General features: G+C 37.8%; 2 protein-coding genes across 5 annotated transcripts in view; both read right to left on the bottom strand.

The window, feature by feature from the left end:
- The window catches only part of PTPRQ (protein tyrosine phosphatase receptor type Q), a 291,398-nt gene extending 287,744 nt beyond the window's left edge, over positions 1-3,654 (bottom strand). For all 4 annotated transcript variants that reach the window (XM_065934147.1, XM_065934148.1, XM_065934149.1 and 1 more), the window contains exons 1-3: positions 3,545-3,654; positions 1,695-1,742; positions 70-204 (exon numbers count right to left, since the gene is read on the bottom strand). In XM_065934147.1, coding sequence (XP_065790219.1) covers positions 70-204; positions 1,695-1,742 — 183 coding nt within the window. In that variant the 5' untranslated portion in view covers positions 3,545-3,654. The remainder of the gene's footprint in view (positions 1-69; positions 205-1,694; positions 1,743-3,544) is intronic.
- Positions 3,655-24,455: 20,801 nt separating this feature from the next.
- The window catches only part of OTOGL (otogelin like), a 170,891-nt gene continuing 168,329 nt past the window's right edge, over positions 24,456-27,017 (bottom strand). Inside the window, 2 exon segments of the mRNA XM_065935470.1 lie at positions 24,456-25,541; positions 26,432-26,511. Of these exon segments, the coding sequence (XP_065791542.1) occupies positions 25,341-25,541; positions 26,432-26,511 (281 nt within the window). The 3' untranslated portion in view covers positions 24,456-25,340.

The raw sequence follows: 27,017 nt of genomic DNA, 5'->3' as shown, positions 1-27,017 counted from the left end.
GTGGCATTTAATTATAACAAATTTACTATGCTCACTTTTATCAGAACCATAAAATAAACAATGCCTTACTTTTTGAGCAAAATTATTAACAAGTTGGTATTTTAAAAAATAAAATTCAGGACTTCCTCCCTTAGGAAATTCATCCCATTCAATAGAAACTGTTGTTTGCTTATCCTTTGGTATATAGTGGAAACTTTTTGAGATCTGAAATGAGAAAGAAAAATAATGCTGAAGAAAAATTAAAATGCATTCTTGGTTATTGTTTCATAAGCAAATTTACAAAAATGAAACCTAGACTATACCAAATTATAATTTTAAAATATTTTAGAAACATTAGTTTCTACACATGAATTAAATAACATCCATTGGATACACTATTTATAAGCACAGTTTGAGGAAAATCTTAAGGTAAGTAAACATGAAAAAAGAACAAAATAATGCCATTTGCAGCAACATGGATGGACTTAGAGATTATCACACTGAGTTATGGAAGCCAGAGCAAGACAAATATCGTATGGGAATCGCTTATATGTGGAATCAGAAAAAGAATGATACAAATGAACTGATCTACAAAACAGTAATAAGAGTCACAGATGTAGAAAACAAGTTTATGTTTATAAGGGGTAAAGGTTGGGGAGGGATAAATTGGAAGGTTGAGATTGACATACATATCATTATAACACAAAAGAGGTAACTAATAAGGGCCTACCATACAGTACATGAAACTCTACTCAATACTCTGTAAAGACCATATGGGGAAAGAATCTTAAGAGAAGAGTGGATATATGTAGAAACAATTCACTTTGCAGTACAGAAGAAACTAACGCAACTCTGTAAATCAACTACAAAAAGTAAAAGAAAGGCAGGCAAACTTTAGATGACTGTAGGAAACACCATGGCTTCCCAGGTGGCTTGGTAGTAAAGAATCCGCCTGCTAATGCAGGAGATGCGTATTTGATTCTGGGGTTAGGAAGACCCCATAGAATAGGAAATGGCAACCTACTCCAGTGGCCTTGCCTGGAAATTTCCATGGACAGAGGTGTCTGGCGGGCTACGGTCCACCGGGTTGCAAAGAGTTGGACATGACTGAGCAGCTAACACACACAGCACAGTAGGAACCAGTGATTCTGGGGTCAACGGGAATAAAGAAACGAAGTCCCAGCACACTGTCTTAGCATGTCAAACTGTGTGCCTTGATGATAACAGATTCTTGACAATACTTAGAATGAACCTAAGTTTGAGTGCAAAATACTTGACTCTAATTTAAAATCTTGGTTCATTTGTAGGTAAAAAAAAAATACTAGCAATTGAGGCAAAACAGCCAGACCACATTTTCAGAGACCTTTATGTTCCCTAGATGACAAATAAGAATTCAACTCTCAAGAGAATGATATATTCAAACTTCCTACCAAAAACAACTTTAAAATGTTTCACTGTTACCTTGTCTTTTACCAAATTCTGATCTCTCCTTCTGCAGTGAATATCCCCCCAAACAATTTGCAAGCAGTGAAAACAGCTGCCACCAAAATGCATATATTTGCAGAGCAACCTAGCAAAGATATTTTTTCTTAGGTACTAAATCTGATATTTAGTGTTATTTCTCTTATACTCTATTTTCCAAAATAGATAGACTCAATGTAATAACTTCTTGCCCATTAGTTATTCCAAAAAGGTTACATTAAAAAATGTCTTACCTTAACAAAATATTGTATGCAGAGCAGTAGAATAATTGATTTCTCCATCTGCAAAAGTATATTCAGCTCAATTAAACGTGTGTATTTTTAGCTTCAAAACTAAACTATTGAACATTCCTTAGACTGTGTATGTATCACTTTAAAATCAGGTCTTTACGAATTAGACTGCTCATCCAACCAAATGTCAAGGCATTGTGATAAGTAAGTGCTTCATGATATTGCCCACCCAATAAAACTGGATACATCAATACTTCAACAAATGACAAAGAGCCAAACAATTTTCTTCTAGAAGCTGCCATAATTAAATACAAAGGAGGTGTTAACAGTGAAATGAATTATCAGCAATTATACAAAATTACATTGCATTGTGTGAAAGTACTTAAGCTTAATTAATGAAAATCTAGAACACCTACACACTGCTACTTTGCTGGAAGTAATTCCTCACATTTTAAAATTATACCATCTTTTTGAAAAATATTTCAAATACTGTGGGTGAAATTGAAACTTAAATGGGAAAAATAATTCAGCATTCGATTTCTTTTGTTTTAAAAATGCATTGATCCAGAAAGCTTGTGTAATTTTTCCCAGGAACCGTCATCGCTAGGGACTTAACTCTCACATTGAACTTGAGATATAAAGAAAAAGAAAAAAAAAAAAGAAAGAAATACACAGGTCTAAAACTGAGAAATACCATTAATAGCAAATAGGTCCCCAGGATCAATCTTAAAGCTCTGTAAAGCCCGTTTTTTTTTTACAGCAGGTTTCTTCCCACAAAATCCTCTGTAGGTGTTCTTAAATCTTAAGCAGGTGTTCGCCTCAGATAAAATGCAGCCAGGTTTAAAAAAATACCTAACATTCAATTCGCAGGTTCGTCCACGTAACTGCAAAGCTTTAACCCTCTTCATTTTTTCTCAGCAGCCTGTTACAAATGTTCCTTCGGCGGGACTGTGGGATTAACTCCCCTCTCCCCCAGAGCTAAGCAGTCAAGTAGAATTTCGAAGGTTTGTGGGCTATACAAAACCACCAAAGTGCAAATATCGCTCCCAGCTGCCTGTTCAATTCCAAAAGTATGTTAGTCGTCACGTTGGACTCTTTTGCGACCCCACGGACTGCAGCTGCCAGGCTCCTCTGTCCATGGGACTCTCCAGGCAAGAGTACTGGAGTGGGTTGCCAGTCCCTTCTCCAGGGATCTACCTGACCCGGGGATCCAACCCGGGTTTCCTGCACTGCGGGCAGATTCTTCACCGTCTGAGAAACCACAGAAGCCCCAGTGTTAATTGCTCAGTCGAGTCCGAGTCTTTGCGACCCCGTGGATGGTAGCCCACCAGGCTGCTCTGTCCAAGGGATTCTCCAAGCATGAATACTGGAATGGGTCGCCGTTTCCTTCTCCAGGACAGAAGCCCCCACCCCCACTCAAATTCAGCTCTTAAATTTCAGCGGTTGCTCCCAAAGTGAAGAAAAAAATAGCACCAGCCCCGAGGCGCGCCGTTTTAGCGACAGTCCGGAACCTCTGACCAAAGGAGGAAAGAACAGAGTTTAAAGGAAAAGACGGGGCTTTTAAGAATGGTTAGCCTGGTGGAGAAAGGAAGAAAGATCAGAGACCTGGACGCCAAAGCGCGATGGGTGCTCAGAGGAGGAACCTGCGGCCGCCCAGGCGAGCCCGCAGCCCTGACGCCACCCAGACCGTGAGCCCCCGCCGCGTAGCCCGCGCTTTGCACGTTTCGCGCGACACGCGCTGCGCCCCGAGGCCGGGTCCCGAGGCCGGGTCCCGAGGCCGGGTCCCGAGGCCGGGTCCCGAGGCCGGGTCCCGAGGCCGGGTCCCGAGGCCGGGAGCCGCCCATCGCCCCCACCTCGCGGCTGCTCAGCGCTTCTCTCCCGGCCCCGCTCAGCCAGCCCTCGCGCCTCTCCAGCTACTTCAGCAGCGGCTCCGGTGGATTCTGTTCCCTCGGGGAACGCCCTCTCTCCCTGGGTTAATTAAGGGATGGTCTCCAAGGAAATGGCAAGTAGGGGGGAGGCGAAAGGAGTGGGAAGTGATCCCCCAAGTCAGCGATTTGTGAAGGAGACTTGCACTACACAGAAGGGAGTAAAGGGCAGGGCGGTGACGGAGAACACGAATTGGCCTCTTAGGATAAACAAGTCGACTGGCCTTGACTGTGAAAAATATCCCAGTTTTAAGTTCATCCTTGGGCTTGGTATGAAGCCACCTTCCTTCATTGTTAACAGCTGTGTGGTCTGTTTGCTTGTTGGGTTTTTGCAGCGTTTGACAATGTTGCTGGAGCCCTCCCTCCATCCTGAGGTCTTCTCAGGTAGCTTTCCTGACATCACTCTCTCCTGGTTCCTCTATCATCTTAGCCAAGTCACCCTTGACATTTGCAGCTTAAAAATGGTCTTGACCCGTGATGTCTTCCGGCTTTCCTGGTGGCTCAGACAGTAAAGAATCTGCCCACAATGTGGGAGACCCAGGTTCCATCCCTGAGTCAGGAAGATCACCTGGAGAAGGGAATGGTTACCCACTCCAGTATTCTTGCCTGGAGCATCCCAGGGACAGAGGAGCCTGGCGGGCTATGGTTCATAGGGTTGTGAAGAGTCCAACTCAAAAGTGACTAAAACACAAGATGCCTTTTGTTACCACTAGGGTCCTTAAACTCTAATTGTTACCAGCCAGTGTTCTTGGACTTCTCATCAATAGAAACTCATAAAATGCCAGGTAAGAAATTCAGACAAGGCTTTATTGGCACTTGTTGCAACAAGATGGAGCAAAAACAAGTAACAGGTGTCCTTGCTTGCTCCCTCCCTAAGTCAGGCGAGCTGGTTCCCCACATGGGGTGAGGGTCTAGGGGTCAGGACAGGGGTGGCTTAGCGGGTCTGTTCCTCCCTTTGCTGGGTGATTATGTAGTACCCTGTTGATGCCCTGCTTTTGCTCCTGAGTCCTCAGAAGTGGAATTCTGTGTGTGTATACACCTTGTTGTTTATATTTTTTCCCAACTGCACGTGCACACAGTTATTTTTAGTTCCTTATGAGTTTTTTTTTTTTTTTTTTTTTTTTTTTTTGTATTTTGTTGCACGAGGAGACATTTGTCCATGTGCAAGCATTGCAACAAAGGGTCTCAGGTCCCAGATTTCAGGTCCCAGCCTGTCTCATAATCAGTAGAAATTGGTAAGAGGCCAGATGGAGAATTCAGACACGGCTTTACTGGGATTCTTGCTGCACCTGCAAGAAGTGAGAGCAAGAAACAGGTGCCCTGGCCCATTCCTGGAGGGGGAGTGGGAAGAGTCGGTTTCATAAAAGGCCGTGAGGGCAGGTCGGTGGGGCCGATGGAGGGGTGGCTTTGGTGGTCTGAGCACACCCTTGATGGTTGTGTGTGCAAGGATCACACGCAGAATCCTGGTTTTGCTCTTGGCACCTCAGAAATGGCCTTTTTGTATCTTATTGTTAATATTTGCCCCATCCCTGCATTTATGCAATTAATTTAGACCCTTACAGTGTCCTTGTATTCTGTTTCTCTAAAAGATGTTGGTCTAAGTGCATGTGCCAGCACTCCCAATTCCCATCCTGTCTCACCTTCCTAGAGTTGGAGTTATTTCATTCCCTTTTATGATTTTCAGCCATATTCATACTCCCAGTCATTCCATCTTGGATCTCATTTCTTTCCAGCACTTCAGAACACTATATACTGATCTGCATTGACCATTTACATCTGGCTGTCCACCACAGGCAACTCAGAACCATCTTTTCAAAACTAAATTCATGATCTTCCTTCTCCCAGCCTTGCCTGCGCAGCGGAAGCCAACCAAAAAAAGAGAAAAAAGAAAAATCACCAACTCTACATGCTCAGATTCTTTCCCTTACTACCCAAGAACTCAAAAATCCCTTTGGTTCTTCTAAAACATGTTTAGGTTGATAACTGTCTCTCTATTCCCACAGTCATGGGCTTAATTGAAAACCAAATTATCTTTCTCCCTAGAAAGTATATGCCATATTTAAGATATCTGAACCTCAGTTCAGATCCTATGGCTCCATTTACCAGCTGGTAATCTCTCTGAAAAGAACTTGATGCTGGGAAAGATTGAAGACAAAAGGAGAAGGGGGTGGCAGAGGATGAGATGGTTAAATAGCATCAACCACGATGAATCTCAGCAAACTCCAAGAGATAGTGAAGGACATGGGACCCTGGAGACAGTGAAGAACTTGGGGTTGCAGAGTTGGACATGACTGAGTGACTGAACAACATCTCTCTAAAAAGTTGATTGTGGCCAACAGTAAGCTTCTAAAGTATTTAATAAAGTATAAATACTTAACAGAGTGACCGTTAATGAGGTTCACTGGGATTACGGCAGGTAAACTCATACTTGGACTGCTGTTTATCTGATATTCCCAGTCTTTCCTCCACACGGTTACCTACTGTGATCTTTCTGAAATAAACACATGAGCATGCCTAAAAGCTTCTTTTAGGTGCCTACTTAAAAGTCTCTTCTGACTCTTGGCTTCTTACAATGTGCATGCTCAGGCGCTCAGTCGTGTCTGACTCTTTGTGACCCTTCGGACTGTAGCCCACCAGGGTCCTCTGTCCTTGGGATTTTCCCGGCAAGAATACTGCAGCAAGTTGCCACTTCCTCCTCCAGGGGAGCTTCCCAACGCAAGGATCAAACCTGCATCTCTGTGTTGCAGGGGGATTCTTTACTGCTGAGCCACCGGGAGTACCTCTGGCCAAATTCACTTAGCAACTTCACCTCTTTCCGCTCCTCCTTGGCATCCTAATTTACACCCTCAGTGAAATAACAGGCCATAAACCTTTGCATCTGTGTTTTTCTATAGAACTTTGTTTACACTTTAACATGAACATTTACTTTTTATGTATTCACGTTCTTAGCCAGATTAGGAACTTCATGATGACACAGACTATGTCTTAATTCAGGCAGTTATAAATGTGAACTATGCTTCTATTGTTTTAATTCCTGGGGGCCCTACATATAATTTGTCTTTGAAAGTGGAAAGTGTCAAGGCAATATATCACAAAATGATTTCATTGCCAATGAGTTAGCTTTTAGTCTTTGAGAAATATGATCAAATTAAAAAGCCATCAATGACATTAACTAAACTTGTGGTAATCACCTCACAATATATACATGCATCAAATCATTTTGCTGTGCATCTTAAACAGCTTAAGTTTAAACTTACAAATCTTGGGGGGATAGAAAAATCAGGAAATTGCTAAAAAATACATAAAAATCCATCAAGTGAATTAAATAAAGTGTATATATTTCAATATGGTTTTTTGTCACACATTTACTAGGTAAACAATTGCGTTTTAAATAAGCAGCCATCAAAAACATTATCACCTTTTGTAGTTACATCAGTCTCTCCACTAGGTCTTTGACTATGTGGATCACCACAAACTGTGAAAGATTCCTAAACAGATGGGAATACTAGACCTCCTCACCTGCCTCCTGAGAAACCTGTATGCAGGTCAAGAAGCAACAGCTAGAACCATACATGGAACAACAGACTAATTCAAAATTGGGAAAGGTGTACATAAAGGCGATATATTGTCACCCTGCTTATTTAACTTATATGCAGAGTACATCATGCAAAATGGTGGGTTGGATGAAGCACAAGCTGGAATCAAGACTGCTGGGAGAAATATCAATAACCTCAGATATGCAGATGACACCACCCTTATGGCAGAATGCAAAGAGGAATGAAAGAACCTCTTGATGAAGGTGAAAGAGGAGAGTGAAAAAGCTGGCTTAAAACTCAACATTCAGAGAACTAGGATCATGGCATCTGGTCCCATCACTTCATGGCAAATAGATGGGGAAACAGGGGAAATTGTGACAGTCACTCAGTCGTGTCCAACTCTTTGCGACCCTATGGACTGCAGCACGCCAGGTCTCCCTGTCCATCACCAACTCCCGGAGTTTACTCAAACCCATGTCCATCGAGTTGGTGATGGCATCCAACCATCTGTTTTCCCTTTCTTCTCCTGCATTCAATATTTCCCAGCATCAGGGTCTTTTCTAATGAGTCAGCTCTTCACATCAGGTGGCCAACGTATTGGAGCTTCAGTTTCGGCACCAGTCCTTCCAATGAATATTCAGGATTGATTTCTTTTAGGATGGACTGACTTGATCTCCTTGCAGTCCAAGGGACTCTCAAGAGTCTTCTCCAACACCACAGTTCAAAAGCATCAATTCTTCAGTTCTCAGCTTTCTTTATGGTCCAACTCTCACATCCATACGTGACTATTGGAAAAACCAAGGCTTTGACTAGATGGACCTTTGTCAGCAAAGCAATGTCTATGCTTTTTAATACACTCCCTAAGTTTGTCATAGCTTTTCTTCCAAGGAGCAAGCATCTTTTAATTTCATGGCTGCAGTCACCATCTGCAGTGATTTTGGAGCCCAAGAAAATAAAGTCTGTCAAACATGAATTCCATCATGTGAGGTGTGTATGTGTGTGTGTGTTAGCAAGGGTGAGGGGCACACAACCCCATAACACCAAGAAAACCTTGGGATACCAGCTGGGTGTCCTAGAATTCAGCCCATTCTGACACTATCTACCCAGAGATAGCATCAGATTCCACAGGCTGAGGGTTCAGTCCTAGAAGACTGACCCCCGCCCCCAGATGGCAGTTACAAGCCCAGGTTGTTAACTGAGCTCTGACCAACCAACTACAGTTTGGAGGTTGCCACAGACCCTTACTTGAGTCCAATTTATTTGCTAGAGGGGCTCCCAGAACTCAGAAAACCTGTTTACTCATTAGATTACTGAACATGAGAGCAAAGTTGTTCAGTCGTGTCTGACTCCTTGCGACCCTACGGACTGTAGCCTGGCAGGCTCCTGCATCCAGAGGATTTTCCAGGCAAGAATACTGGAATGGGTTGCCACTTTCTTCTCCAGGGGATCTTCCCAACCCAGGATCAAACTCCGGTCTCCTTCATTGCAGACAGACTCTACCGTCTGAGCCTATAAAAGGGTATAATTTAGGAGAAACCAGATTGAAGAGATGTACGGGGTAAAGCATGTGGAATGGGTGTGGAGCTTCCATGCACCCTTGGAGTCACCTATTCTCCCCAAATCTCCAAGTGTTCACCAATCCAGAAGTTCTGCAAGCCCTGTCTTTTGGGGATTTTATGGAGGCTCCATTACATAGGCATGATTGATTACATCTTTGGCCATCGGTAATTGATTTAACCTCCAGCTCTCCTCCCCTCTCCAGAGGTTGGGGGCAGCCTTGAAAGTCAGCAAGCCATCTAATCACATGACTGATTTTTTGGCAATCGGTCCCATTCTTAGGTCCGCAAATTACCATATTAACATAACAAGAGACAGTTTTAACATGCCTCTTACCTTTTTAGTAGCTCAGTCTTATCCAACTCTTTGTTACCCCATTGACTATAGCCCACCAGGCTTCTCTGTTTATGGGATTCTCCAAGCCCATTCCCTTCTCCAGGGGATCTTCCTGACCCAAGGATTGAACCCAGCTCTCCTGCATTGCAAGCAGATTCTTACCCATCTGAGCCACCAGGGAAACTCTTATTACTTAGGAAATTCCAAGGGTTTTAGGAGCTCTATGCCAGAAATGGGGACTAAGACCAAATATATATTTCTCAATATAAATCATATAAATCACAACATCATATCAAGATACTTGACATCCCCTCATCTCTTCTTGTTAGATTGATCTAAATCAGATTCTCCTGTCTCTAGTTTTTCCCTACTTTAATCCATTTTCAACTGCCTTAAGATAAATCTTCCTAAAAGTCAGTTCTAATATTAATTTCCTATCAAAATGACTGTGATGGCTCCTCAGCATTCCTCATTCCTTACTCGGCCCATTGAAGTCTTCCAGAAACATTTTCAGTTCACTTTATAAGCATTTTCAGTTCTCTGTATTTTCCCTTAAAAATCCCCTTCTACTTTACCTTGTTCATGAAACTTTTCCTAGGTACTCTTTACAAGAGTCCTAGCCCCTTCTCTGTACTTCTTTGGCACTTAATGCTTCTAATGGATGATTCACTGAATTATATTTTTATATAGTTATCTGTGGACATCTTGGCACCGCTACAAACTATAATCTCCCTGAAGGTAAGATTTATATTTCATCGATCTTCATATTATCTATGGAGTCAATCATAATACCTTACATGGTAGATGCTCAGTATGTATTTTTTGAATAAATACACGCTGAAGTAATATTATGAAACTCTACTATCTCCCTTTTCTAGGTGACACTTGGGATTTACTACATTGTAAAGATTAAAAATGTTTTTGGAAAAAGCAACTAGAAATTTTGACATGAGTCATGACACTCTGGAAAAAACTCATGCATGATTTATAATATTACTGTAAACTTCTGGTTTTGTCTTGAACTCTGTCTTTCTGAGTCCTTTGCAATGTTCATGAGAATCTTTCTTAATGTTGTTAAAAACAAAACAACAGGCCTCAAATGGAGTCACTTATGTTAAGCCCCATATCACCAAGTTGATACTTAATTGTGGTTTCAGCTTCCCCAGAAATGGAATCTTAAATCCATCAATCAGCAATCACCTGATCAGCACTAGTTATGTAATCTGCCATTACCTAAAGGAAAAGGACCTTGTCATAACCATTTGCTTCCTTGTTCCTGATTCCTTTTGTCCAGAAGAATCTTTCATTTTATATAGCTTCTTGGAGCTCCTTTCTGTCTGCTAGATTGGGTGCTGCTCCTTCCATGCATTCATAAATAAAGCCAATAAGACCTTTAAAATATGCTCAGTTGAATTTTGTTTTTTAAACTATGTGTTAACCTTTAGAGTGGCCAAAATCTATTCCATTCCAGAGTGTAGAAAAGTGTACTGTGTTAATATTTAAAGGGAACCGTACTTAAAAATTAAAGATCAACATAAAAAAACATTTTTCTTTAAATCTTCTGAACTGGAAAAATTAGTCTTATTGGTACTATTTTTTGTCTTTCCTTATCTCATGTCTCCTGTTCTTAACAGATTTTTTAAAATTTCCTCTTTCAAAGAAGATATTTTATTCAAACTTTCTCATAAAAATAACACTTTTAATAAGCTGATATGTAATCAAAGTGAGCCATATTTCTATCACTACTTAATGGAAAGACATTGTTGTTATAAAATTCCTAAGCTTTATTTTGCTGGCATGAGTTAAAAGAGAAAGAAAATAAAAGATGGATTAGTAGCATTTTTCATCTGTATTTGATTTCTTAAATGTGATGCCAAAAAAATTGGCTTTTTAGTTCTATAAACTAGGGTTGGTCTTTTATACATTATAAAATTTCTTTTAAATATATGGTATTCTCTTTTAGCATATTCATTTATACAATATGAAAAGTAGTTATTTTTATCTTTTATGAAAATATTTAATTACCCAAAACAATCCAAATTAATTTTCTTTGAATGAAAATGTTATGTTCAATAAAGAGTTTTGGGCTATGCTTCAGGATCCAAGACTAAAATTTATATTCCTCTATATCCATTTGTGCGGGCTAAACAATGCAAATGTCATGTTGAGAATTGGGACTAAACAACAAGGATCTTCATCTCCAGGTTGGGGGTGGTTGTGAAGTAGTTCAGAGGTCTGGTTCTTTAAGTTTATGGCTTTCCTACTCGATTTGTTAGCAAGCATGCCAGGATGGGTGGGAATTTATTTCTAAATGAGATTATCAACACATTTAATATATGTAATGAATTCAGTTCAGTAAACTTTTACTGAGAAGCTTTGATGAAGAAAATATCTTAGATGGAGGGAAAGGAAAGGACACACAGAATGAAATCCTGACTTACTGCAAGGGCTTTATCCAAAGGAGAAGGGTCATTATCCTTACACTTTGAAAAAGTTGAGAAAAAAATTAATGACCAACATAAAAGCATCCTTACTTAAATCTTCTAAGCCGGATAAATTAATCCCTCTTTATATAGGAGGGTAGAGGATGACAGAGCTCTATAAGTTCATAGAGATGACCACTGATCCTGGCTGGTCCAAGCATAATACTCTAACCCTTGCTGTAAGCAGAATTCTAGGATGACACCTAATATTCCCAGACTGAGGTAGTCACATCTTCTACTGCCCCCCGCCCCTGATGGTTGATGGGACCTGTAAAAACAGTAGTCACTTCCATGACTGTGTTACAGTATACAAGACTTGATTTTAGCAGAACAAAAGAGGGAGTCTCCTGCTCGCTCTTAGGAAGTAAGCAGCCATGATGTGAGAAGGCCAAGTGGTGGAGCATGAGCATCATCGTCAATAGCTGAGAGTGTGCCCCAGGCCTCAGCCAGCAAGAAAACAGGCCTCAGTTTTCTGCAATCACAAGGAACTTTAATTCTTCCAACAGCCTGAATGAGCCTGCAAGAAGAAGCCCCCAAACCTCGCATGATGGATCACAGTTCCAACTAACAACTTAATTTCAGCCTGGTGAGATCCTGAGCAGAATGCCCAGGTAAAAACCCTGTCCAGACTCCTGACCCTCAGAAACTGTCAGTTAATAAACTTTCTGCTTCTAGCCACAAAATTTCTGGTAATTCATTTCTTGGCAATAGAAAGCTAATTCACACCCAGTGGTCAATGTAATTGATGGGGTGATAAGCAAGCCTGACCAGTCATTGCACAGGATTTCCTAACTAGAGCTCAGAGGCAGATGCCCATTTGTCTTTGTCAACAAACATAATAAAGACCATTTCACCAAAGCTGCATGGTCAAGGCTGTATGCAGTTATCAAAGTTACACAAGGAACAACCTTGGGTGCACCTGGGAGAGATGAAACTAGCAGAGTAAGGGAAGCAGAGATTAATGCATTCAAGTCCCAGCATTTCATTCTCTCTCACCCACCTCAGAGTCTGGTTATCTTAAATTCTTAGAAAGAATCCACTGGATTGGCACTCATGCCATAGCTTCTCCTCCCAGGTAGGTAAGTAAAATCACTGGAATTTACCCAGACAGTCTAGTCCAGAGTCTGTTCTCCTAACCCTTAATCACAAAAAGAGCTTTAGGATCTCCTTGCTCATTGACTAAATAATTAATTTTGCCTTATTTGATATAATTTAGAGCAGCTGTGGCTAGACCAAGGATATGAATATAACTAAAAAAGTACAGATATTTAGGTACTACCTTTAGCACAAGTACATGTATATCCTATGTACTTTCTAAAGTTAAGAAATCATTTTCTAAATGTTGACTTTATTGTACTATTCTCCTAATTGAATAATTACATATTTGGCTAAGTGTTTTTTAAGTTAATAATACAGTCAGTTTATTTCCTTAAGACATCTTTTCAAAATTTTATAAACATTTTGTGTAAAGTTGCTGTTTGCTTTCTGAGTTTGTACTGTGCTAAAGTGAAATCAGTGATAAGATCTGAGTGCAAAAAGTATTGTATATGGATTATAGAATATGTAGTTCCAATCTAGGAAAGGAAGGACACAAAAAATAAGTGTTCATCACAGATGAGGAGAAAATGCAGTGTTCTATTCCAGTTTCATGTGGCACATAAACATGTTGGATATGCCTGTTTTTTCAGCCAAAATCAGCTGCTGAACATGGTCATTTTTTGACAATGATAGATAGAGGCATTGTCCTCCTCAGAGTTTTCTAACTCTTAAGGGAAGAGAAGCAATCACCACGTCAGTAAATCTTCAAAGGTTGGTGGGAGTTTCTCTTTTAATATAAATAAACATCATTCTTTTAAAATATGGGCCACAAATTCCACATGAATTAGAATAGAGACTCCTTTACTCCTTTAACCAACCAGTTTTCTATTTTTCTCTTCTATTAAGTGTTACAATATTTGTTTGAAGTTTGTATTATTCAAAATGCCTAATTCTAAAGAAAAGTGCAAAGAATGAGTATGCACTGTTTTAAGTAATAAAATTTATTCTTTGGGGTAATTTTTATTTTTTCATCCTATCTACCAAAATTTTTTCTCTAAGGACTTCACTTTTTCCTTTAAAAATAAATCTATTTTTTTAAATCCCCAAAGAAACACTTGCTTATTAAAGAGAAGTATATATTTCATATACATTTTTGGTATGCAGATGTATACAAAAGATGTATATATCTTTGTATACATGGAAAATTTACCATAATTTTCCATAAATTTACCCATAATCCCACCAACCCAAGATAACGAGTTTTGAACATATTTATCTGTTCCTTCCAAGATATTATTTGTGCAATTCATATATATCTTTTCAGCAAGATTGAAATATCTACTTTTATATATTGCATTTGTTCACAAAATATGCTGCTTCAGTAGAGAATTTTTGACAATATAGCCTTGAATTATGCATAATAATCCAATTTATGGATATCACATAACTTATAAAACAAAAACCAAATGTAGAATTGTAGATTATTTAAGGTGCTTCCAAATTTGGGGCACTATAAAAAGTATTTAAATGGATCTTCAAGTTCAAAATGGTGCACTTTAATGTATCTTTGGCTAATGTTTCTCTAAACAGTGAAGAAATAAAAATATAAAAACAGAAATTCACAAACTGAAATTGTTTAACAGAACAAAATTGATTTCAGAAGAAATTCTGTTATTATAGATAGACCAATGTCTCCCAGGAGAAAGGAAAGGAAATAACTTACATCTCTCCCATTTTCTATGCCTAAACTTAGGGTTTTGAGATCTGTAAATACCAAACACTGTTCAGGAACCATATTATTACAAAACTGCATCTTTCAAAAGTAGCTAAATTTCTTTAACTGTCTCTCTGGTCTTTCTATACCTATTCAGACATAGTAGCTCCCAGGAAACAACAGATTCTATCAGTATCCCACTGTATTTCATGAGTGACCATCACAAAATAAACAGCATAGATGAAGAACGACGGCCAACAACAAAAACAACTGTTGTGAAAGAAGAAAATTGCAGCTTTTCACGAATTTTGATAATTTGAGCGATCAGAGAGGCATGAAAGTGTATAAGGGAAAGTTGTCACTTCTGCACAGTTGAGAAATATTAGGGAATACCAGCTAGAACATGGGACGTGAAATAGGATTTGACTTTAGCTGGAAATAGGAGAAGAACATTTTCACTATTCCTCCAGTGGTAATAGAGCATAACCAAGAGCAATCCATGGGGCTTCCCTGGTGCCCAGTGGTAAAGAATCTGCCTGCCAATTCAGGAAACACAGATTCTATCCCTGGGCTGGGAAGATCCTCTGGAGAAGGAAATGGCAACCCACTGGAGTATTCTTGCCTGGAAAAATCCCATAGACAGAGGAGCCTGGCGGGCTACAGTCCATGGGGTCGCAAGAGTCGGACATGACTTAGTGACTAAACAACAACAGAGGGCAATCCATATAATTTATTTATTAATAAACAGCAAAAGTGACATGAAAATAAGCTATGAGACCTATGAAAAAATATTTCAAAGAATATCATGGTAAAAAATAATGACGGGAAGAACAGACTGGTGAGTGAAAGGACCCTGTTGCAAAATTCAGGAAAAAAAATCAAGGAAGTTTTGGGTTTTCTCTAAAACTTGCAAAAAGACATGATTTTCACAGAAGTATAGAGAAAAGTATTGAGAGGAAAAAATGGTGTGGTATAAATAGAAAACAACCTTAAGTTTAAAGATGGTTAAAAGGGGAATTTGATAAGAATAAATGCAAAGAAACTAAAAATGTATTCATAGAATTATAATCCATGGTGATGGAAGCACAGCAAGTATGAATAACTAATATGGAAGAAAAGCCTGAAAACCCCTACAGTTATGGAGAGCAAAAACACAAATAGATTATGACATATGAGAGAAATGTCACAAGTATAAGGAGAAACAGCATACACATAATTCATATTCCTGAATATAAAACCAGATTAAAGTTAAGCATAACAAATAAATATATACCAGCAGTAGAAGAAATACTTCTTATGAATTTTAGAAAAGGATTCTGTGAAGATTGGAGGATTTCAAAACATCCAAAAGAATACCAACGAACCATGCCTATGCACATTTTCACATTATCAAAATGCAAAACTTGAAGGAAATTTTTAATATGCAATCATTCAAAAGAAAAAGGGAAAGAAACATAATGGAACCAAATATCAGCTAGAACCAAATGTTTCTTTTGCAACACTCAATGTCTAAATGCAGCAAAACAATACTTACAGTTTTGAAAGCAAGCTATAACCTCTAATTTTAATACTCAGCTAATATACAAATCCCTTTAAAAATATAATAAGTGCTATGTGAGCATTAGTTTCATTAGCCTTGCACTAGCCCAGTGAGAAATTTGAAAAATATGAAATGCAAAATTGTTAAATTTACTCAGAATCATAGGAAAAGAAGGTGTTAGTATCTGAATTTGTACTTCATTGGTCTGAGAGCCCAAGATCTTAGCTGTCATGATATACTGTGAGTAAAAACTTGGAAGATATACAATCCATGTACTTTTCCTGAGAAAAATAACTTGGAGATTTAAATTAAACAACCAAGAAATAAATCAAACATAAGAATTAAATAATGGAACCACTGACACTGATGGTAAGGATTATAGTTTACTCACATATAGAACTATTAAATTGGGCTACAAAGCTAAAATGTATTTATATGTGTTTACACTTTTAATAGAAACAGACACATAATTTTGAGACAAAATAAATTTGATTGAGAAGTCAGTAAACTTAAATTTCATAGTTTTCAGTAGACAAAATTTTCCTTTTATCTTTTCAAGCTTTGCTAATCTCTGTATTTTCTGGTAATAGATAACATTTTTGATAAACTAATAATATAATATTTTAGCTAGAACTTCAAACCTTCAAATTAGCAGTCATTAGTGAAAAACTCTGAAATTCCCCCCCCCCCCCCCGCCAAAGATCTAGAGGCAAGATTTCATTTCAAGCAATATAGCCATTGTTAAGACTTAATTAGAAAGAAGTGAAAGCTGGGAACAGAGACTTGCTAACCTTTGTGCAAATTATCAAAAACTGCCTACTAATGGCAGGTATATTAGAACAAGGCACAATGTCAGATGGCTGAATTAGAAAATGCCTCCCCTTTCTTACCTCAGGAGTTATTAGAAACAGGCTCCTCCCTCTGGAAAGATGCAGTCCCAAAGATGGGTGTTTGGTTTGGCAAGGGGCCAGTGCCTTTGTGCAAAGAAAAAGGAATTTCACCTTCTGTGCAGAAACAGCCTTTTGTCATGCAGGGTTCATGACCCGGCTTGAGGAACCTGAGTCAGATTTCAGCATATCCTCACCCATCAGATGAGCACTTTAATACAGGGACCAAAATGTAAAATAATTGACAGAGATCCTACCTGGCAACATTAGCGTAAATGTGAATCCTAATCCACTTAGGCTCCAGGTTCTCTGATCAGAGTCCTACTTATTCTATATCTTGAAATTTTTTGACTCTGTATATTGGAACCACACACGTTCTCAATAGGTTAATTTGAAGAAATTGTTGACATATCTAGATTTCACTAGTGTTATTTTGTGTGTAATGTGAATGTTAATCTTGAAACATTCTATGGTAATTAACAGCATACAAAAAGCTCAGTAACCGCCCAATTCCTATTAAGAGCCTCTGTTCTCCTTTTGGGTATCAGAGCCTTAGGGTACATGTCTGTTTCTTTTTTTCAACTTCATTGAATAGAATATATCAGTAGTTTATTCAGATTCATCTCTTAAAACCAACATGAATAAGAGGTTTGTTTTATTAATGAAAACTTAATTTTTTAAAATGGAACCCTAAATCCCAGAGTATATTAATTATAGTACAACCTTAAAGATAGGGAGAGGTAAATTAAAGCTTGTCAAATTATTTGTCTGATAGACACACTGTGAAAGTACCACTAGGAAAATGGGGGAAAAAAATAGACAAGAAATAAAATAAGAAAAATATTTGAATTGAGCAGCACACGCAAACATATATACTAATGTGAATGGACATTTTCTGCTTATTGTATCAACAAGGACTTATTTCTGTACCTATCTAATGTTGATGGTGATAAAGGATTAATAAAAATAAAGCCTTATAACCTTCTTGTGGGAGGAATAAGTTGATTCAGCAATGTAAAAGACAAATAAGGAAAGACATGTGGAAAATTCTCCAGTACGTTGATCCTGTTTGATCCCTCAGTTCCACTTCATGCATAAGGATTTAAAATATAGAAAATTAGAAACAAATTTAGTACCTATTATAGACTGGTTAAACAAATTGCAATATTTACTTAATGGATATGATACAATTCAGCATATATAATTTTAACTGCAGAAAAATTTAAGAATGTAAAATCTATTTTTATTGAAATATAGTTTATTTACAATATTATATTAGTTTCTATACAGTCAGCAAAAATAAGGCCAGGAGCTGACTGTGGCTCAGAGCATGAACAGCATGAACTTCCTTTTGCAAAATTCAGACTTAAATTGAAGAAAGTAGGGAAAACCACTAGACCATTCAGGTATGACCTAAATAAAATCTCTTACAATTATACAGTGGAGATGACAAATTGATTCAAAGGAATAAATAGATCTGATAGAGTGAGTGCCTGAAGAACTGTGGGCGGAGGTTCATGACACTGTAGAGAACACAGTGATCAAGACTATTCCCAAGAAAAAGAAATGCAAAAAGAAAAATGGTTGTCTGAGGAGGCCTTACAAATAGCTCAGAAAAGAAGAGAAGCTAAAGGCAAAGGAGAAAAGGAACGATATACCCATTTGAATGCAGAGTTTCAAAGAATAGCAAAGAGAGATAAGAAAGCCTTCCTTCACTGATCAATGCAAAGAAATAGAGGAAAACAATAGAATGGGAAAGACTAGAAAACTCTTCAAGAAAATTAGAGATACAAAGGGAACATTTCATGCAAAGATGGGCACAATAAAGGACAGAAATGGTATGGACCTAACAGAAGCAGAAGATATTAAGAGGTGGCAAGAATACACAGAAGAACTATACAAAAAAGATCTTCATGACCCAGATAATCACGATGGTGTGATCACTCACCTAGAGTCAGACATCCTGGAATGCAAAATCAAGTGGGACTTAGGAAGCATCACTACAAACAAAGCTAGTGGAGGTGATGGAATTCCAGTTGAGCTATTTCAAATCCTGAAAGATGATGTGAAAGTGCTGCACTCAATAGGCCAGCAAATTTGGAAAACTCAGCAGTGGCCACAGGACTGGAAAAGGGTAGCTTTCATTGCAATCCCAAAGAAAGGCAATGCCAAAGAATGTTCAAACTACTGCACAATTGCACTCATCTCACACACTAGTAAAGTAATGCTCAAATTCTCCAAGCCAGGCTTCAGCAGTATGTGAATCATGAACGTCCAGATTTTCAATCTGAATTTAGAAAAGGCAGAGGAACCAGAGATCAAATTGCCAACATCCAAAGGATCATTGAAAAAGCAAGAGAGTTCCAGAAAAACATCTACTTCTGCTTTATTGACTATGCCAAAGCCTTTGACTGTGTGGATCACAACAAACTGTGGAAAATTCTTTAAGAAATGGGAGTACAAAACCACCTTACCTGCCTCCTGAGAAATCTGTATTTAGGTCAAGAAGCAACAGTTAGAACTGTATATGGTACAATAGATTGGTTCCAAATAGGGAAAAGAGTACATCAAGGCTGTATATTGTCACCCTGCTTATTTAACTTCTATGCAGAGTATATCATGTGAAATGCTGGGCTGTATGAAGCATAAGCTGGAATCAGGATTGGCGGGAGAAATATCAATAACCTCAGATATGCAGATGACACCACCCTTATGGCAAAAAGTGAAGAAGAACTAAAGAGCCTCTTGATGAAAATAAAAGAGGAGAGTGAAAAAGTTATCTTAAGACTCAACATTCAGAAAACTAAGATCATGGCATCTGGTCCCATACTTCAGGCAAATAGATGGGGAAACAGTGGAAACAGTGGCTGACTTTTATTTTTCTGGGCTCCAAAATCACTGCAGATGGTGATTGTGCCATGAAATAAAAAGACCCTTACTCCTTGGAAGGAAAGTTATGACCAACCTAAACAGCATATTAAAAACCAGAGACGTTACTTTGCCAACAAAGGTCTGTCTAGTCAAGGTTGTGGTTTTTCCAGTGGTCATGTATGGATGTTAGAGTTGGACTATAAAGAAAGCTGAGCGCCGAAGAATTGATACTTTTGAACTGTGGTATTGGAGAAGACTCTTGAGAGTCCCTTGGACTGCAAGGAGATCCAACCAGTTCATCCTAAATGAGATCAGTCCTGGGTGTTCATTGGAAGGCCTGATGTCAAAGCTAAAACTCCATTACTTCGGCCACCTGATGCAAAGAGCTGACTCATTTGAAAAGACCCTGATGCTGGGAAAGACTGAGGGCAGGAGGAGAAGGGGACGACAGAGGATGAGATGGTTGGATGGCATCACCAACTCAATGGACATGGGTTTGGGTGGACTCCAGGAGTTGGTGATGGACAGAGAGGCCTGGCATGCTGCAGTTCGTGGGGTCGCAAAGTGTTGGACACAACTGAGCGACTGAACTGAACTGAATATACATGTTTCAATGATATTCTCTCAAATCATCCCACCTTCACCTTCTCCCACAAAGTTCAAAAGTCTGTTTTTACATCTGTGTGTCTCTTGCTGCTTTGCATATAGGATTGTCATTATCGTCTTTCTAAATTCCACATATATATATATATATATATATACATATATATATATATGCATTAATATACTGTATTGGTGTTTCTCTTTCTGACTCACTTCACTCTATAACAGGCTTCAGTTTCATCCACCTCATTAGAACTGACTCAAATGCATCCTTTTTATAGCTGAGTAGTATTCTACTGTGTATATGTACCACAGCTTTCTTATCCATGCGTCTGCTGATGGGCATCTAGGTTGCTTCCATGTCCTGGCTATTGTAAACAGTGCTGCAATGAACATTGGGGTGCACGTGTCTCTTTCAATTCTGGTTTTCTCCGTGTGTATAAACAGCAGTGGGATTGCTGGGTTGTATGGCAGTTCTAGTTCCAGTTTTTAAAGGAATCTCCACACTGTTCTCCATAGTGGCTGTACCAGTTTGCATTCCCACCAACAGTGTAAGAGGAGTCTCTTTTCTCCACACCCTCTCCAGCATTTGTTGTTTGTGGGCTTTTTGATTGTGACCTTTCTGACCGGAATGAGATGATACCTAATTGTGGTTTTGATTTGCATTTCTCTGATGATCAGCAATGTTGAGCATTTTTTTTTCTCAAGACTAATATGCCTGTTAGTCTTCTTGGGGAAAAAGTGTCTATTCAGGTCTTCTGCCTATTTTTAAATTGGGTTGTTAAATTTTTTACATTGAATTGAATGAGCTGTCTATATGTTTTATATCTGCCCCTTATAGGTCATATCATTTGCAAATATTTTCTCCCCTTCAGTAGCTTGTCTCACTCTTTTGTTGATGCTTTCTTTTGCTGTGCAAAAACTTTTAAGTTTAATTAAGTCCCATTTATTTTTGCCTTTGAAACAATTGCCTTTGCCTTGTGAGACAGATTCAAAAAAATATTGCTATGATTTATGTCAGAGTGTTCTGCCTATATTTTCTTCTAAGAGTTTTATGGTCTCTGATCTTCCATTTATGTCTTTAATCCATTTTGTTTATTTTTGTATATGCTGTGTGAAAATGTTCTAATTTTATTCTTCTACGTGTAGCTGTCCAATTTTTCCAGTACCATTTATTGAATAGACCGTCTTTTCTCCATTGTATCTTAATGCTTCCTTTGTCATAAATTAATTGATCATAGGTGTGTGGGTTTATTTCTGGGCTCTCTATTCTGATACATGTATTTGTTTTTGTGCCAATACCATATTATTTTAACTACTGTAGCTTTGTAGTATAGTCTGAAGTAAGGCAGCATGCTGACTCCAGCTTTGTTCTTTTTTTCTCAAGATTGTTTTCACTAAAAATCCTTAAAGAAATTAAAAATTATGCTTAATTTAACATCGGATCAGGAGAGGCAGGGAGAAAAACCAGTAAAATAACAATAGAAATCATTCATATGCATGTTTTATATCTTTTCTACAAACAATACAAGAGAGTTTACTCTTCTTTCCAACATGACAGTAAATCAAACACTCTTGATTTAAAGAGCTATAAATGACAACTTGTAGTTTTAATGTAGTTTGACAGCTGTTTGACAGTTATTATTTACTGAGGTGAAGAAGACTCTTCAAGGAACTGATTTAAGGAGAGTAAGAAAGAAGAGGAACAAAAGCTAATACAAGTCCAATTGTTATAGAGCAGGCCACTGCTTACAAAAAATACAGATATATCTGGAAAGGCCAAATGGAATCACACATCTTGGAACAGTCATTGAGGATGAGGAGTGACAGTGAGAAATTTACCTGCTGGTTCCTGGACCTGTCCTTCATTGTTCAAAGTTTATCCCACAGGGTATTATTTCCTCCTTTTTTTCCAGGCTGCATTTCTCAGTTCTTCATGGTGATCAGGGGGCATAGTGCTTTTTCTAGGCTCATAAGTGGTGAGAGAAACCAGATCCCCTATGGCAGGCTTGGGGGAAGGATGCAGTCCTTTCTCAGTGGTCAGAATAAGGCAAGGAGGCAGATGGGTGAGTCTGGACCCATGGCACACGTGCTGTGCTGTTCCTGTCTAGGAGCCTCAGGCTGTCTGGGAGGAGAAACTACCATGGAGATGGGAGCGGGTTCAGTGACAGCAGCTGCAGAAACAGAAGCATGTATCTGACCAAATCTAGGCATGAGTACATCAGGAACAGTGCACATACTGAGTCCAATTAATCGTCTACTCATCACCTTTCAACTCATTTGCAATGGGCTGAATGTTAACGTTCCCTCAAAATTCCTATGTTGAAATACTAACCTTTCATATGATGGTATTAGAAGGTGAGTCCTTTGGGCAGTGAATGGAGTATGAGAGGGGAACCCCCTTGAATGGGATTCGTGTCCTTTTATAAGAGACCAGAACGTCCTTTTACCCTTCTGTCATGAAAGGATACAGCAAAAAGACCATCTTTGAACCAGGAAGCAGACCATTACCAGATGCCAAATCTGCTGGCACCTTGATCTTGGACTTCCCAGCATCTAGAACTGTAAGAAACAAATGTCTGTTGTTTTTAAGTTGCTCGGTTTATGCGGTTTTATTATACCAGCCCAAACTAAGACACCACTTCATTTTGGCTTTTGCTCATAATAAAAAACACAAGTGAGTTCCATTTCTATAAATCAAATGATTCTTCATCAACATTTGACAGATCATAACTCCAATCCTTGGCACAACCTTCTATTTCCCTGGATTCTGTGGCTGCTTCACTGAGGCTCTGGGCTTAACTCCAACCTCTATGACTATTCTTTCTCAGTCTCCTTGCCTGACTGTTCTTTTCTAAGATCCTTTATACTTATAACTAACTTAAGTATGAGGAATATATGATACAGATATAGTTCAAAAGTCAAAACATATATTGTTCTACATGGAGAAGTTTATATCTCAGACTGCATCAACCCTGGGTTAACATCTCTTTATTCAGATTACTATCCAGTTGTCCCAGCACCATTTATGGAAAGTCTATTTGTGCCCCCTCTGCTGATTTGATGGCCACCTTGAACTCCTTTCAAAGAATTTTGGGTTCTCCTTCATGGACTTTCTCCACAGGCGTGCTTATTTATCCAATACCTACTTTTTCACTAGACTGTAAGTGACATGAGGGTAAGCACGGTGTCTATTCATATTGCCCATATTCTCAGAGCTTAGAACAGTACCTGGCATATAGGAGGTACTCAATATATGTTGGTTGTATTTAGAATATTTATGAAGTCCTAGGAGAAGGTTTCCCTTTTTCCCACAAATGTGTTTAAAGATAATTAAGTATTTTAATATAACAGTAAATATTTAACAGAACATGAAAATAAAGAAATCGTGGTATACAATATATAATATTATGTGCCTCATTTGAGGCACTTTAAGCAAAGTGTTAACATATTTTAACCAAAAACATTTGATTCAGTCTAGATGTTAACAGGAGTCAATGAATATTGAAATGTTAATGTCTTAGACAGAATACTTACAAGTGTTGTTATGCACAAATAAGATAAAATCAATTTTTATATACAGTAGATCATGGGGCTTTGAAGATGCAATGTTCATTTCTTTCTTTAATCCATTTCTAAGTAACCTTGGAGGCCCCAAAATATCCAACCTGTTGTAATTTTTCTGGGTAGCATAATTTTGAAATAGAACCAAATCACCTAGCTCAGCCTAGTCCACCAGGCTCCCATATCTGCTTTTCACTGCAATTTTGCTGTTCTCTCACTGATGTTTGACTTCATTTGATCCTCAAAATAAGCATATTAAGTGCTGCATTCTCTCCTTTTTACAGATGAAGAAAATCAAATAATTATACACTATGAGTGGCAAAGAATTGGGAGATTTATATAAATCTCAGACTATGTTCATTGTAAATGTCAATAATCTACTGTATTTAAAGAGTACAGCATTCCATTGTAGAATTACTAATACATTCAAACAACTTTATTTCATCCTTCATTGGCAAAACAGCAACATAAACAGAAAAACAGCATGCAGCTTCAATAGGCAAATATTGAATACATCTCAAAAAACAGACATCTATGAGACAGTAAATAGCTAACTAAACATTATAAAATAATGTAAAATAGCTAACTAAACATTAAAATTAACAGTAAATAAACTAAAATAAACATTAAAATAAACAGTAAAAGAGCTAACTAAACATTATAAAATAATAATTACCTATTTTAAAACAGTTGTAATGGGGAAAAAATAAAATAAAAACCCAAGATCTCTCTCCACTATTTAGCAACTGATGCTATATTTCCCCATTCCTTATTATTCAGGTAACTATTATACGGATGTATATACATATGTACCTGTGGCATTTTTCCTTTCCTAAAGGCACTGAATTTAAAATTCTTAATTCTAGGCAAAGCAAACTCTTTAAGAATAAAAGGTTCTGTGATACACACCTTACCACACTGTTCAAAAGAAAAGAACACATTACTGGAAGGTAAAAGGTGAGGACTTAATCCAACTGTTAACATGAATTCATTATATTATTACACCAAATGAATTTGTACAAGTCACACAGCTCCTCTGATTATGTGAAAAACTTGCAAACTAAGGGAAATTTTCAATTACATCCTTAATATCCACTCAGAATTTAAATAATCTAAAATCCTATTGTTCTATGATCTGTCTCTATGCAGACTGCTCTTTATGACTATCTAAATTAAAATTGTCACTATTAGCTGATTACATTTGCCAGAATAAACACTAGCAATAAAAGAGTATCTTAATTTTAAAATCTATGGCAGACTTTAAAAGAAAAATTGAGTGAAACTGAAAGAATCCTACAAAACAACTTTCTAATAGATGAGAATATAATTTCATGTTGCAGTTATCTACATAACAGAATTTCAGCTGAACACCTTAAGTTCATTTGATTCTGTAAAATAGACTAAATCAATAAATCTAATTTTTCTTGGAAATTGTATACATTTTGCAGCAAGTGTTAAACTGCTATATCCAATAATCTGAAAAATACATATTATTATTAAACAGTATAAATCTGCCAGGCGCCTTAAAAAGAGCTGATAAAAGTTAACTCCATTTGACCTTATGATGTTGCATAGAGTTCTTAGAATCCAGGAGTTCAATTCCACTGGCATGTGCAGTCTATAGGTTCCTGGAGAGTGTGCAGGACTTCAGTGCCATTGCCTGAGCAATAGAGTGGCACAGTCAAGTTGCGCACCCCGTTTTCACGACAACACTTACAGAATCTTAGATGGCTCTCAATATTGATGTTATATATGGTAGCTGATGGGCATTTTCCATCACAAGATGCAACATTTATCTGTAAGGAGAGACAATGAGAAAATGTCTTAAAACTTTTAAAACAGTGATATTGATTCCACTAAGGTAGAGTCCCTTGGACAGCAAGGAGATCCAACCATCCATCTTAAAGAAATCAGTCCTGAATATTCATTGGAAGGACCGATGCTGAAGCCAAAACTCCAATACTTTGGCCACCTGATGAGAAGAACTGACTCATTTGAAAAGACCCTGACGCTGGCAAAGATGGAAGGTGGGAGGAAAAGGGGACAACAGAGGACAAGATGGTGGTATGGCATCACCGACTCAATGGACATGGGTTTGAGTAAGCACCAGGAGTTGGTGATGGACAGGGAGGCCTGGTGTGCTGCAGTCCATGGCGTCGCAAAGAGTTGGACACGACTGAGCAACTGGACTGAACTGAAGGTAGCGTATTGATTGTCCAAGATGGCAATCTGACACAACTCAAAGAATGAAACATGAACACATAACTAGATAGATCTATGGAATATATTAATCACAATCTAATGATTCTATTTAAGTTGTATCATATCACAACTAAGTAGACTACAGAATCATATAGGTCTTGTAAAAGTGGACAAACTTAGACATAAGACTATTTTTGCTAATTAAAATTGCATACTTAAGACAATATATGGTCAAGTATATTTAGACTTAAATTTCCATCTCTCTGGATTGAAATTATCATTCAGAACTGCTGATTATTTATGCCAAGAATAAATTTGCACTTCTTCACAAACCGAATATGTCAATATTAGAATGTAAGAATAATCTGAAAGTTAAATATTTTAAGTGTTGGCATTTTGTTTGCTTACAAACTTATCAGTGCTGACACACATATACTTCTGGAAAGACAGAACCTGTAATAACAAATTATATTTATCCACTTACAGAGCTTTGACTTATACAGTCCTGTTTCCTTATAATTGACTTAATAATGACTTTCTGGCATATTCTTTCTTCTCGTTTGCCTGATAAAACATAGAATGTATTTATTCATCCAAAGGTTCATGTCAAATTGTTTCTTAATTCAATTATACATATGAATATATTTAAAATTGAAAACTGATAGATTTATATGAGATATATTTCTACAATGAGGTAGTTGAAATTTTACTCTTATGTAGTTTATGTTCAATATTTATTTTTAATTTCTAAATAGATTTTCTCACATATTATCTAGCTTTATATATATATATCTCTTTACCTTATTGTTTTAGAATAATTATTACAATCATAAATCAAACATATTTCACACATGGAGTAATGCTAACATCAATCTGTGTGTGCAGTGTATATTTTAATATTATACATAAAAAAATTCTAAGTACAAAACAAAAGACTCAGCTTGAGCCTGAGCAAGAATGAACATAAGAGGAACCAGAGATCAAATTACCAACATCCAAAAGATGATTAAAAAAGCAAGACAGTTCCAGAAAAACATCTATTTCTGCATTAATGACTATGCCAAAACCTT

The sequence above is a fragment of the Muntiacus reevesi genome, chromosome 4 (assembly GCF_963930625.1).
Source record: "Muntiacus reevesi chromosome 4, mMunRee1.1, whole genome shotgun sequence".
In the NCBI taxonomy this organism is placed as follows: domain Eukaryota; kingdom Metazoa; phylum Chordata; class Mammalia; order Artiodactyla; family Cervidae; genus Muntiacus; species Muntiacus reevesi.
Note: the sequence above shows the minus strand (reverse complement) of the source record. Positions and strands in the feature narration are given on the sequence as shown.